This window comes from Camelina sativa, chromosome 2 (assembly GCF_000633955.1).
Source record: "Camelina sativa cultivar DH55 chromosome 2, Cs, whole genome shotgun sequence".
NCBI classification, from domain to species: Eukaryota; Viridiplantae; Streptophyta; class Magnoliopsida; order Brassicales; family Brassicaceae; genus Camelina; species Camelina sativa.
The window spans coordinates 22,429,478-22,444,110 of NC_025686.1; the positions used below are offsets into that span (position 1 = coordinate 22,429,478).

The window sequence follows — 14,633 nt, forward strand, 5'->3', positions numbered from 1 at the left end:
ATCAAACCTTTGTGAGTAAAACAGAGGTCAAAGTAAGAATTCCAACAAAAAGCTCAATAAAAAATTACCAAGTAGCAAATGGATGTGGGATCTACCAAGCAGACAAGCAAGCGACACGTCGCAATCACATCAATCTTAAGAAAATATAAAAACTAATAAAATATCTTGGGGGCCGTTGTTCCTCCACTCTCTCTATTAAATTACTCTTCTTTTTTTTTTTATTATAACATTTTTTACTATTTTTACTTCTTTTCTTTAACCGAAACGAAATCATTTTGTACGTCCAATAAAATCTTATTTACTGATGATATTCGTACAAACATCAAAGAACAAAACTCAAAAGCGCGTTTTAGATAATATCGGTCACTTTTTTTACTCACACGCGCATCTTACACATAGTATAAGATACTATAGTAGTATATGTAGTTGCATTGATATATGTTCCTATCCACAACCAATGGTCCAATACAGTATTAAGCTTTATTCTATTTATGTTTTGAAAACTCGATTTAAACTTTTGGATGGAATAAAAGAAGTTTAAAATTGTTTATGTTATCTTTGCCTCTTCGGAGGATTTATGATAGAAACTTATGAAATCTGATATATATTCGGAAATTTTTAAATAAGCAAGCATGGGAAAAAGCATGAACGCAGAAATATACTTAAAAAAAAAGTTATGAATATGCAAAAGTGGTGTATCTCTATACAACAATATAGTTGGTACGTTGGTTCGACGTGGACGCGCGAAAGAGATTAACCCAAATCTTATTTGTGTCATGCATGCATGTATATGCATGTGCACAATCTTTTAAATTATTTCAGCCNTTAAACTTTTGGATGGAATAAAAGAAGTTTAAAATTGTTTATGTTATCTTTGCCTCTTCGGAGGATTTATGATAGAAACTTATGAAATCTGATATATATTCGGAAATTTTTAAATAAGCAAGCATGGGAAAAAGCATGAACGCAGAAATATACTTAAAAAAAAAGTTATGAATATGCAAAAGTGGTGTATCTCTATACAACAATATAGTTGGTACGTTGGTTCGACGTGGACGCGCGAAAGAGATTAACCCAAATCTTATTTGTGTCATGCATGCATGTATATGCATGTGCACAATCTTTTAAATTATTTCAGCCATACCGTATGTATGACTCCTACCTATATTCCTAGCTATCTACTATATATATATATAAGGAAGAGATAGAGAGAGAGGGAGGGGGATTTGAATCAATCTTTGATTCGAAATTAGCATATACTGTATATATGTTTCGTGTAAAATCAATGTATACAAGTTTGTGGTGAAGTTCTTGTATGAATGTCACGTTTTTGTTGTAAAAGATGGGGTTCATTAAGTTGTATATGTTACAAATTATTAGAAGACATATTCTTCCTAAATTCAATTATATTGCCTACATGGACGAAACGCCATATAACACCATCTCAAAGGGTGACCAAACGTAATGTCTGTCATTGATGTGATTTTTAGTACTTACAGAGCATGAGATTTTAATAATCGTACATATATATATAAATTATAGATCTCCTAATGTTTTATCACTGATGTGTTGCAAATCATTCATTGTATGGTGTATGGAATCTGAAAGTTACATATATGATATAATCTGGAAATCGTGAAATATATAAAACATATAAAATTTTAACTTATCCTAGTGCCATATTAATTTAATAGCAACGAAATGTGCACCAAATTAATACAGTATATATTAAAGTTCTATTATATCATAGGTTTCGTGCTTTTAAATATGCTTAGAACAACGCGCGATTTAGCGCTCTTTTTTTAATTGCGTAAAGCTACCAATGGGAGAACCAAAACCAACATTTCGACTCTTGTTTAATTCACGATCTTCACGCCAACCGCTAAGTGACCCGCTTTAAATAACATCAACACAAATTCTTAAAAAAGCGGTTTACAAATTATAGTGGTTAATGGGACATACGACTGCTGCATTCAGCATTCGTACAATTAATTTTTGTTTTTAAGTTATTTTATATACTTATATATATATATATATATAAATCTATTTCAGAAATGTTAGATGTCAAAAGAAAAATCCGAAATATTGTTCTTTTATCAAAAATAATTGAAAACTTATTTGATTGTCAAAATTTTTGGTTTCTTTCTATATCTATTCTGAGACGCCAGAGACTATATATAAGTATTAATTAATGTTTTTTTTGTGGTTTATTTTGTGAGGAAAAAGGTCCATCAAATCTTGCATAATATGGATTTTTGTATATTGTGGTTTGGTATCACTAATGATTGTTTTCTACTATATAGTTAAAACTCATACATTATTACGAAAATGATGATATTGTAAAATTAATCCAAATAAACAAAAAAATGGTTTTTAAATTTCAAACTAAGTCATTTTGGGTGAACCTAATGATACATAATTATATATTAATAGATCAGGTATATATTATCAGAGTCGGCCCTTAGACACAGTTGGATGAGGTAGGTACTTGTTAGTTCTTCTAAATTATTGTTAGATTCATATCTTCGGAATTTCTTGAATCTTGATACTGCATATCGTTTAAATTATTGTTTATTTTTCATACTAATTAAATTTATTGCTTATATATGTCGACTAAAAATTTCTCTCGATGGAAGTTAGCTAGCTAGCTGCCAACCTGAATCTTCATTATTATTTTGTCGGCGCCTAATTTAGTTATTATACATACAAAATCTGATATAATTTTGTTTACAAGACTAAAAGAGAACTTTCAAGTTAAGATGTGCTGTTATGTAATGTTGTTGTTATATGACTTTTATAATGTCGTAATTAAGTATTACAAAACCTTAAATATAGGAACAAAGTTGGCCATCAAACTAAATATAATTATATAAAATGCTTTTTTTCGTCAATATGAAATACTTTTTATATGTTGACCAAAGAAAAAAAAAACTTTTAAGTATTCAATAGTGTGTGTCAACTTTCAACTAGTCGTTTTATCTTATAGTATAATAAATCTTTCATGATAATAACTTTTTCCAAACGGTCAAATGTTGCCACAAGTTGTAATTATTTAGGAGTTAGTGGGACTTTCAAAAACAACATAGTTGAATTTTAGGACCAATGTTTCCTTTGGGTATAGTGGACATATATATATATATATATATATACCTCTTTTGATGCAGGAGTATCTCTCTCAAAAACTAATATAAACAGTAGCATTTGAATTTGGATCTAACATCATCGAGTAACATTTTTCTAACTAATTGAATTATCGATGCATGCATGGATCATTTAACAGTATTGCTGACAAGTTAGTTGCTTAAATTCTTTTTATGGACCGGAGAAAAATAACTTAAAAGGTCGGCCACTATTATATATATCGTATGTAAATGTAAATATCTGCATTCACTATACATACATAATGTAAAAACAAAAGAAGACAATATATACACACATGGATGATGGAGTGAGAAGCATATGATAATAAGCAAATAATTTTGAAACTGCGCATGCAATATAGCCGTTGTGGTTGTACTCATCTCTACGAAAATTATTTTTCACTACAAATATTTCCCAATTTTATTAAAATTTTCTTGTGACAAGAAAACAGCTAATCTACGCCAAAATGCAACTATTTTTGTTTGTTGTTTTATAAAAAAAACTTGTCCATCTAAATATATATGTTTGTAATAAAGTTTATATGTTTGCAGTCTCAAACAAGGAATGAGTTAGGAAAAAAGAAAAAGAATTGCGTTCTTGCGTATACATAATGTATGTCATGACGGTGACTATGATCTTGACTACCTCATATGATTTCAACCATATAAATTATATATCTAAATAAAGAGAAGCATCATAATGATGTTAACTCATATCAAAATTATTTAAAATTCGTTTTCATAACATTATAATAACTTTCATATTTTTAAATCTTTGAAACCATTACAAAAGCAGGGTCCATTACCTTGGTGGAGTTCTCATATCCTAATAAGAATGAGAATCTATGTCACCATTTCTTCTAAAGCAGTCTCTTTGAGATTCTCAACCTCTTTATATAACAGAGAGATACATGAGATCTTGAAGTTGAATGATGAGGAGGAGAGACTAGCTTCTCTATATCTCAAGCTTTAAGGATCTTGCCTGGACTTTGATCTGAAATGCCGTGGAATATAGTATCTTCAAGACAAGTAGAGTTCTTGATCAGATATTTTTTCATGGAATGTTGTAGAAGCTTGTGCTGGGATCGAAATATAAACCGTTTCCACCATAAGGACGATGAAGGACAGAAGGAGACACTTGTTGTGTCTTAGAGAGATCTAGAAACTGAGAGGTTGGTTTTGGACTTGATTCTTTGTGTGAAGGCTCTTCTTCCCTTTGGTTCATAACCATCAAATCCTTTCCCATTAGCCGCAACACCGGATTGGGATTTGAAGTAATCACTGGCACAGGCTTACTCAGGAGATCCAAATCTTGTTGGATCATGTGTGGTGGTGGTTGGCCTAATGGTATCTCTTCAAAAGCTTTCTCCTTTCTTTGGCAACAACATGATTGATCATTGTCTCTGAATCTGGAAGGCCTCTTGTCAATGGTGACGATGTTATGAAGAATCTGTGTTTCAGGAGCTGCAAAGTTTGAAATTGCTGAAACAGGTGATTCTGATGAGTTTCTGTCAGTGAGATCAAGCTGATCTTGTGAAGATTGGACTTGGCTTGTGATAACTGAAGAGTTTCCATGATGTTCAACTGCATCAGTTGCCATATCCCAAGGGCTTGCTAAAAAAGAGCCTGGAGGTCCTGGAATGGGAATGGGATCAACCTCCATAAACGAGCTGTCTTGTTCCGCAGTTTGGCAACCAGTTTTCTCATAAATCATGCTTTCAAACTCAACTTCTGCATCATTAGAATTGTGCAACATATCATCATCTTCTTTGTTATTACCACTATCTTCATAGCTTTCATGATCATTGTCTTCCCCACTAAATAAAGGATTTGAGCTTAGTACAAACTTATCACCTTCTCCATCATCATCCCAATCCTCATAATCTCTCAGATCACATTCTTGACTCATTTCAGACTCCCATTTCCCTGCATCTTCTTCATCTTCTTCATCTTCTTCATCTTCATTCTCTGAGAAACCCAACCGAGCTTTCTTGAACTTCATGAAGCCTTTTGCCTTGGATGAAAACTCCTTATCCACAGGTATTGAACATCTCAAGGGATTTGCTACAAATGAATCCCTTTCATCAATGCTTTTGTTCCTAGAGAAAGCCAAGCTCTTTCCAGAGACTTGGCTCTCCCCACAAATTCTCCATGAGCCTTGACTGTTTGAAGGAGAAGAAACTGTCTCGGACAAATCAGTATTCACATTACTTGGACCTCTTAGCACAAGATGATCTTCTGACAATGAATGCTCAATCTCAAATGGCTGATCACAAGTTTTTGTCCCATTCTTATTTCCATGTCTTGAAAGACGACGTTTTGGTATCATCCTTCTACGGTGACCAAGACCTGAAGTTTCTGACCTCTCAAAGTCTTTACCTTCTTCAAAATATCCTCTTTGATAATCCGGTATCTGTTACACAAGTGATTTTGTTAAACAAAACATTAAGACTATAGCAACAAATCAAGTACGGATCCTACAATTGCATAAATTACCAGAAAACAATGAGAGGTCAAATGAAAGCATACCTCTAAAGCATTGCCTTTGCCTTTTCTGCTTTGACGAACTAGTTTAGGATACTTGTGATATTTCTTTCCCGGGAGTTTTTTCCTAAAGCTTTTACTCCCTTTACTTTCGCTACAAGACTTCTTATCACTACCATCTTCATGCTTACTTGATGGATCAGAATTTTTCTCACTAAACTCAGATAAAATCCGCAGTTTTTGGCCTTTAGCATCGATGTAAACAGGTCCAATGCCAGCAGCCTCTTCGTCAATGCGAACACGCATTACACTCCGCTTCTTTCCTTTGCTGAACACGTCAGGCTTATTATCAGAGACAACCCGGTTGGAGCAGCTCGAAATCATAACCCAGTTTGTTCCATTTCTTTTGTCAAGATCTTCTAATGTGCCTGCTTTTGCAGAAGCATAGATATCGATCATTGACTTAACTTTCAACCGAGGCTTAGTCTTAGGCCTGTTTGGCTTACTAATTGGCTGCTGCTGTTCAACCGAGTCAACTGACAGACACTGATCGATGTGAGCATTTAAAGTGGTGTTAGAAGCAGACGAGAAGGTTTTGCAGATGGGACAAGTTCTCAAAGCCATAGATTCAGAAACTGAAAAGAGGCAACTATGATCTTCTTTTGATCCACTATGATCCACACAGGCTCCAGGTTTCACAACCACCAACCCACACTTTTTTCTAGGATTCTTGTTAGCCATCATAGCTACTTGTATTTTGGATTTCGAACCACTCGCCAACAAACCATTCTCAAAGCCTTGTTTAGTAGTCTCCAATAATGTCTGATTAGAGCAAAGTTTCTCCGACTTTCTCTTGTTACTACTTATCGCTTCCACATGATTTATGCTTAGCTTCTTCACTTGAATCGGTGGCAATGGATCAATTAAGCCATGTTTCAAACAAAGTTGCAAACTTGTTGAGGAGAAAGGCCAATTTTTCTTGATGTTCTTGGTTCGGTTACTAAATGCATAATCTCTGCAAAAACATCACAAAGACCAAATTATAAACCATTAGTACAACAAACAACCAGACAAAACAAGGGTACAGGCTTTAAAAAGAAAAAAAAAACTTCTGAGAGACATGACATAACAAAGAAAAGTTTGTTCCTTTGATGATATATAATACTGAGCCTCGTTCAGATCAACGCACACGGTATGGACCAACGGATCAAAGAAAAAAGATGTGAAGAATAGTCAAACAAAAACTTAATACCAGTCACATAATCACAGAAGGTGAAAGAGAAAAAAAAAAAAGCTTCTTGCTTTGAATCTGACTCATTAAGCAAAATTGAATGGATGAGAAGAAAAGATGATCAGACCTAACAAGAAAGCTAAAGACTTTAGCCTAAAACAATGGTGAAAGAAGAAACTGTTGACTTCTTCTTCTTCTTCTTCCATAAAACCCCAACAAAATCGGAGAAAAAAAAAAGAAAGAAACTTTTACCTGATGGAGAAACTTGAAAGATGTGATTGACCTAACTCATCACTAGAGTTGGTCAGATGTAAGAAATCAGAAGAAGATGATAGATGATTGTTTGAAGGGTTTTGTTGATCAGTGGATGATAAGAACATTTGTTTCTTCCACTGTTACTATTCACTTCACTTTTAAACTTGTCCCTGCTCTTCTGCATAACACCAGATCTTCTTATATTTACCAAAAATTTTGTCAGCCTATGATACCTGAAATAGAGTTACAACAACAACAACAACTGTTATTTTTCTAAAACTCTTTTGGTCTGAAGACACATGATTATAAGATCTTGCTTGTAAAAGAAAATATTATTTCATGTGAATGGGGAGAGAAAACAGAGAATAAAATTAGGATTAGTGGGTGAGATTTTCAAGTATCTGGGTCGAATTGGTGAAGGAGATCACAAACAAAGGAACAATCAAAAGATTGGATTTTTATTCTATAACAAAAAAATTTCCCCTTTTAAGAAGCCATCAGTTTCCAATCTGATTGGAGTGTTATTTTATGCAAATAAAAACTCAAAAAGACATCTCAATAAGAGACCAATAGATCTCAAAGAGTGTAGGAAACTGACAGTACTAAACTAAAACAAACCATCTGGTGGATTATAAAAACCAAAGATCATTCAGATTTTTTTTCCCCAGAAACTATTTGAGATATATGAAAAAAGGGTAAAATCAAAACACAAACCCTTACAAGCTATTTGTAGCATGAGATTATAACAAACAAATCTAGAGAGAAAAATTAAGAATCCAAGAAATATAACAAAACCAAACAAAACCAAACCCTCTTTTTATAATGCTATGAACAGAAGACAAAAAAAAAATGGATCATAAAATACTAAAAAACTTACAGAGGAGTAAAGATATTTTGCATACCAATATTTTGAAGAATACAAAGTTTGGATCTTTGGAACTTAACAAAGATTAAGAACTAGAAAACTGTAAATCGGCGACACAGTACAAAAAAAAACAAAGAAGTAGAACAAGAAAAAAAGAAGTAGAGAGTTTGTTCATATAAAATTTTGCAGAGATAGAAATTGAATCACTATAAATATTACACACAAACCTTTTAGAGGATTTGATTATTTCAAAAATGGTTTTTTTTCTTGGCAGAAGAAAAGATTTTCTTAGAGAGAGAGAGATGAACAAGAACCACGCACTAACACATCAAAGTGGTATCAGGTTCCCTAAGTATATTTAATAAACATACATAGTACTGTTTATTAAAAAATAGAGACTAAAGTTTAAAAAGAGAAAAAAATGTTTAAATGATTTTTATTTATTTTCATTTTTCCTCGTCGCTGTTCCTTTCGTCTGTCTGTAAGTGAGCTGTGTGAATTCCTAAATAGTTTTTTTCTTTTTTTTCTCTGAATTTTTTTAAAAAAATTTAAATGCATTTATTTCGTCATAACTATTATTTTATTTTCCACTTCTAGGCCTGAACTGAACGAGACAATAGAGGTCTGCTTATTTACTATTTTTTGTTTGTTTAGGAAATGGTTTCTATCATATGTTTCTTTTATACAAAATGCAATAATTCTTCAAAAAATTTAATGTGTAATAAATTATGAAACTTTTATCTATATATATCATAAGTAATGAAGATTTTTTTTGGTTTGGGTTTAAATTTTCTCCTTGCGTAGATGTTATACATTTCTATATGCTCAAAACTCTAAACATATGAATCGTACGTAAAGGGATATGTAGGAATGAAATTTTGAGACCATCAAATAGCAAATATGATTTTCACTTGCATGTTTAGGTTGACTAACTTTAGTTTTCGGGACAAATTCTTTGGAACGAGACCGTTTGTAAAACAAAAATTATCTGTTTTTGTAACAAGCATTAATTGGTGGATGACATTTTCAAATGACATTAAGATGATTTCTTATGTGATGTCGCTAGCTAGGAATATGAATCTAGAATCATAGGTAATAGAAGATCTTTGAAAGATATTTAAAGTGGAGCATATAAATTAAACGAATGGCTATGATATCTTGGGATGATATGAAGGTATATCGTCCCAAAGATTCTCCAACGTTTAAGTTATAAAGACTGTGTAAGTGGTCGAAGAATTTGGAATCATAGAAAAGACATACAAATGAAGAAAGACTTTCATTTTAGACTCAATATGAAGACATGATGTCCAAGAGTGTAAGAAAAAGGGATCCAAGTGTTTGAAAAGCTGGATGGCCATATGTTTGTGCATTCCTAAAATTTACAAGCTATTCTTAGTTTGAAAGCAAATACAAGTTCTTACATGATCAATATATAGAGTATATAAACTTATGAGATATCTTATATATCGATCTTTTTAGTATATAAACAGCCAGAATTGTCGCAAATCATCAACATTATTAGAGAAATTAAGAAAAAAAAATATATCATATAATAATAATCTAAATAAAGAAGAGAGTGCCATTGTGTGGAAACGTAAGGGATAAACAAATGATGATTTTTAGTCAAACATCATTTTCCTCGTTAAGTCATATTCCATGCCCTATGGGACTTATTGGAGGTCCCATAATTCATTCCATCGCTACACGACATTTTATATTTTGTGTAGTAATAATGAATGAATTTTTTTGAAAAAGTAATGGATTGAAGCAAGACACCAAAAAAATAAGTAAAAATAAAAAGGATAGTATAGCTTCTTAATCGCAATGATAAATCACAAGAAACATCCGTTTATAGCTTTTGATTAACAAGTTCCATCACAATTAGCACTTCTCCAAAATTCTTCAAAGATAGAGTGAATAGATATGTATGGATTAGAACTTTAGAATTTACTTATTTTTGTTTACTAGAGTGTCATGTCATCCAAAAATATATAAAAACTATTTCGCTTTTGAAAATTTAAACATTCTGCTGGTTAAAAAAAAAAAAAAAAAAAAGCCAAACAGCATCAAATTATTATGTTATATTAAACAGAAAACATATCTCAACATTATTATTTTCACTTTTGATTTAGAAGATTCGATAGATACAAAAATATGCTAGAAAAAGTTATATTATTTTAATTTGAGGGTAGACTATTATCCTAGATACCATGTAAATGAAAACAAACAAAACTAGTGTTAAAAGAATTTTATTTTATTTTTTATTTCATGAAATGTCCACATACGTCAAATTATCAAATGGCATAGACATATGATGATGGTGTGGTCTGTCTAACTTTTTATGATGCTTTTATTTATTGTGACGGAACATAAATTCATAATTTATTTCTTATCCTTGACATATACTTTATTTATTACTATTCTTCTTCTTTTTTTTGTTTTTGTTTTTGATAAATATTTATGATACCAATTTTTTCTATTATTAACGGGGAGCACCGATTGTTCCGTACGTCTTCGATGTGTGTTGGTCGAAAAAAAAATGAGTGAACCGAAATTAACGTGACAAATAAAATCTGATCTTATTTTGTTTGGTTCGGTATGAATTTGATTATAGAATTTTAATTCAATTGTTTCAATTCCATAAAAAGTAGTTGGTCCACCACGATATGTATTCTTCTTTCAAACCTGATATTAGCAGAATTTTGTATTCACATTCAAGTAAATGGAAATTTTTTTACTTGCCTCTATCTATATTTACAATGATTTACACGAGTTAACAAGTATGTTTTAATTTCAGTATAAATCATAATCGATGATCGAATATTTAACACTCCCTTTCTAGTATGAAATAAATCTTTGTTGTGTAATGTATACAACACATGTATTGACTTATTGATCTCTTTCATTTAATGAGGAAGAAAAAAAAAGTGCAATTATTTAAACCAACTTTTTCATTACCGATTGGATATGGTCCATATTTATTTATCACATGATTCACGTTTCAAAGTTCACTAAAAAATAGAGTAAGGTTTTATATTTTATTTTGTATGATATAATAGTAACATTTAACAAAACATAACTACATAAGTATATTGCAAGAAATAAATTATTTGGGAAACATTAAGCAAGATGATTAAGAATTCGAATAGCTTTGCTTCAAGAGAAGCTGCAGACTGTCTTAGCAATGTCGTCGATGGAAACAGTCTGAATCAAACGGAGAGTTCGGTCTTGGAGATCAAGACACCATCACTATCAGCATAAAGCCACTCTCCATCTCTAATCAAAGTTCCTCCAATATGAACCGGCACATTCTTCTCACCATGACCTTTCTTAGTAGACTTCAATGGGTTAGATCCCAAGGCCCTAACCCCAACATCGCAATCATTGATCTCGTCCACATCTCTAACGCATCCATTCACAACAATTCCAGCCCACCCGTTGTTCTGAGCTAACTGTCCGAGGTTTCCTCCAACAAGCGCACATCTCATGCTTCCACCACCGTCTATAACTAAGACTCCGCCTTCTCCTTTCGTTTCTAGTTGGTTTCTGACGAGGACGTTGTCTTCAAAGACCTTGAGAGTCACGATTGGTCCTGAGAAGCATCTTCTTTGGCCATACATCTTGAAGATTGGGTGGAGAGCGCGTAAGTCTCCGTTTGATATTAGTTCTGCGTTGCTGTCACACGCTTCTGCAGTTGCAAATGCAGCCATGGGAAAATGTGTGTTTGTGTGTTCTGCATTTGGGAATCACAAGACGGATTAGAGTAGGGAACTGAGAGAAACTGATGAAAATAGCAAAACAAACTAAACACAGACAAGAGTTCTCATGCTCATTTGGAATTTCTCCATCAACATGAATAATTTGGGTGATTCAAGATGCCAAAAAGGAATCATTTTTGTTACTGACTCTAAACAAATGCACTTGAAAGCTGATGACAAGATCTAACCAGAAATACACAAAGTCTCAGAATATAAGTTCAAGAAAAGCGTATGATGAGCCAAAACATCAAAAGACAAAACGAGAATTAAAAGGCAAGCATATGATTTATCAATAAAAACATGTGCAACTCTTTGCATAAGACCCGTGCTGTTAAAGCCAGACTTGGAAGAGGCTGAGATTTGGATCAATTCCTCAGGCTCAAAGAAAGCAGAGCCATTCAAATTATAAACAACTTGTGAAATGTAATGCCCTAAAAAATTTTAACAGTTGACTGAATTGATAACTGTTTGCTTGACTCTTAAGTCTGATATCAAGTAAGAAGAACACAAGCTTTGTCTATTATCTACGAGGGTTAAGCCGGATACTATAAACAACCTTTAAATTACTTCTTTCCCCGACTACTGGACTAGATACCAAACGATAAACTTATACATGTACATACCAAGAAAACAATGGAAACATCCAAAATCAAACCCATTTGTCTAAATAAAACAAAGCTACATGAACCTTAATAGTACTGAATTGTTTCTATTTTTGTCCAAAGCACAACAATTCCAAGTTAACTTATACGGCTGAAACAGTAAATCAAATATTCACTAAACAATAACAAAGCCCAAAGGAGACCCTTCTAAATTTAGACTAACCCTTAAAAGCAAACTCAAATTTTACTTAAAAACCTAGAAAAAAAAAAAAAAATTGAACCTTTTTAATAGAGTAAGAAAAGAACCGTTTCTTTAGAAGGAAAACATAAACTGAACCCATCTTAAACATCGATATATCAACAGAATTGGTATGGATTTCAACAAAATCAAATCTTTTTCATAAGAGGAAGCAGAAGAAATTACCAAAAGAGAGAGAGAGAGAGAGAGAGAGAGAGAGAGAGAGAGAGAGAGAGAGAGAGAGAGAGAGAGAGAGAGAGAGAGAGAGAGAGAGAGAGAGAGAGAGAGAGAGAGAGAGAGAGAGAGAGAGAGAGAGAGAGAGAGAGAGAGAGAGAGAGAGAGAGAGAGAGAGAGAGAGAGAGAGAGAGAGAGAGAGAGAGAGAGAGAGAGAGAGAGAGAGAGAGAGAGAGAGAGAGAGAGAGAGAGAGAGAGAGAGAGAGAGAGAGAGAGAGAGAGAGAGAGAGAGAGAGAGAGAGAGAGAGAGAGAGAGAGAGAGAGAGAGAGAGAGAGAGAGAGAGAGAGAGAGAGAGATTTGAGCTCCAAAGATTTCGGCTTTCTGAAAATTCTCAACGACGATATGTACATGTATGTGTATATATACAATCGACCCAAGTAAACGGGTGAGGTCAGCTTCTTCTTCGTGTCAGCCTATCCATTTACTGAAAAACAATCTTTCATAGAAGCTTGTGCCATTAGAAACCACTTGGTCCTCCTCCTATCGTTAAACCCGTCGGTGCGGGTTTTTTCAATCCGACCCACTTTTCTCGGATCCACTCATTGAATTTTTTTTTTTTTTTGTATTGTTTCTCAAGTCTCAACTGACTAATTTGGTTCCCTCATGGGATAGTCAAAAGAAGTCCGCTGGGTCAATCAATATAACGGGCCTAATGGGCCTTGTGATGTAAAGTTTAAACTCAAGTTTACACATTGGAGAGGAGCTACAGACACAGTAGTAGTGATAAATGATAACTGTGTTCAATCTTGGTTTGCGTTTGGATTCGGTTTGATTTTTCGGTTTCTTAGAATTTCCGGTTTATGAATAATAATACGAATATTCAAAATATTATATTAGCCCTTATTAGTAGGATATATTCTAAATAGTATTTGCATTTTGTTTTCTAAAAACCCCCCATTTTTCCTCCTCAAAAAATCAGATTAAATAGATTCTTTACAAATTTTAAAACTAAAATAAAGTTCTCTTTACAACTCTTAACATAAACTAGAATCCACATTCTGTAAGTTGATGTTTTAGAGGAGAAACAAACTCATACAGCTTTCTTTTTCTACATTTAATTTACAAATGATGATTTGGTACGCTTCCTATTTTTAGCTTGGATTCAAATTTGGATTTTAGTCATATATATTATAACTTTAGGAAAATAATTAGGTTTTTAGTTCAGTTTTGGAGATCATGCAATGTTTTGGATATAATCCATTTAAATCATATTAAATAATAAAAATAATCCATCTAAATCATACTATTAAGTTAAGGTATAGTTTTGTTTTTTGAATTGAATATCTCAAAATCGGTTTGGTTAGGACCGGACTTGTTTGAGTTTGAACACCTAAAACAAAAACTGACAAGACATCAGAGCCGTCGATCCACTGTCCTTTCAAAGTTCGTTTTGCGGGTCCCACATTGTCAAAATATACAAAAATATCTTACAGAAGAAAAAAGAAAAGAAAAAAAATAGAGGGAAAGAAAGAGGTACACCACGCCACAACCGTGCTTTGTCTGTCACATGAGTGGTGTTTTTTCGTAAGGAGGTCACAGCTCCGTTACGGGATAATTTGCGGCTCTTAAAAGGACAAAAAAAACAAATTAAAGTAAAAAAAAAAAAAAAATATATAGAAAGAGAAATTAAAAGAGGCTTGGTCAATGTCTCTTTTTTGACCGGGTTTTTTGGAATAAAAACTGCCTCGTCCTCAATTTCCAATTTAATATTCAATTTAAGGTTATAATTAAAGTCATTTCACATTTCTATTAAATTAGAAACTTCCTTTATTACCTAAAATTCCCCTAACGCACGTTAGTCATTTGTTTTCTTCTTCTTTACTTC

At 32.8% G+C, this 14,633-nt stretch overlaps 2 protein-coding genes across 4 annotated transcripts; both read right to left on the minus strand.

The window, feature by feature from the left end:
• On the minus strand, window positions 3,854–8,315 carry LOC104732940. 2 transcript variants are annotated; one of them, XM_010452547.2, is made up of 4 exons: window positions 8,203–8,315; window positions 7,108–7,343; window positions 5,670–6,639; window positions 3,854–5,553 (listed from the first exon to the last, which is right to left on the minus strand). In XM_010452547.2, exons 2-4 carry the CDS (start codon window positions 7,233–7,235, stop codon window positions 4,195–4,197), a joined length of 2,457 nt encoding a protein of 818 aa, XP_010450849.1. In that variant the 5' UTR covers window positions 7,236–7,343; window positions 8,203–8,315; the 3' UTR covers window positions 3,854–4,194. The 2 variants fall into 2 exon arrangements, with proteins under 2 accessions (XP_010450849.1, XP_010450857.1); XM_010452555.2 differs by lacking the exon at window positions 8,203–8,315 and adding an exon at window positions 8,013–8,148.
• Window positions 10,988–12,825, minus strand: LOC104732956 (putative 4-hydroxy-4-methyl-2-oxoglutarate aldolase 3). 2 transcript variants are annotated; one of them, XM_010452564.2, is made up of 2 exons: window positions 12,760–12,825; window positions 10,988–11,708 (listed from the first exon to the last, which is right to left on the minus strand). In XM_010452564.2, the coding sequence occupies exon 2, from the start codon at window positions 11,683–11,685 to the stop codon at window positions 11,185–11,187; it is 501 nt and encodes a 166-aa protein (XP_010450866.1). In that variant the 5' UTR covers window positions 11,686–11,708; window positions 12,760–12,825; the 3' UTR covers window positions 10,988–11,184. The 2 variants fall into 2 exon arrangements, with proteins under 2 accessions (XP_010450866.1, XP_010450872.1); XM_010452570.2 differs by lacking the exon at window positions 12,760–12,825 and adding an exon at window positions 12,642–12,738.

Bases quoted from the DNA above. Each gene is read 5' to 3' on its own strand.
- LOC104732940 (XM_010452547.2), bottom strand. From the start codon at position 7,235: ATGTTCTTATCATCCACTGATCAACAAAACCCTTCAAACAATCATCTA. The intron at 6,640-7,107 runs GTAAAAGTTTCT...ATGTTTTTGCAG, and splicing joins CTTTCAAGTTTCTCCATCAG to AGATTATGCATTTAGTAACC. The intron at 5,554-5,669 runs GTATGCTTTCAT...CTTGTGTAACAG, and splicing joins GCAAAGGCAATGCTTTAGAG to ATACCGGATTATCAAAGAGG.
- LOC104732956 (XM_010452564.2), bottom strand. From the start codon at position 11,685: ATGGCTGCATTTGCAACTGCAGAAGCGTGTGACAGCAACGCAGAACTA.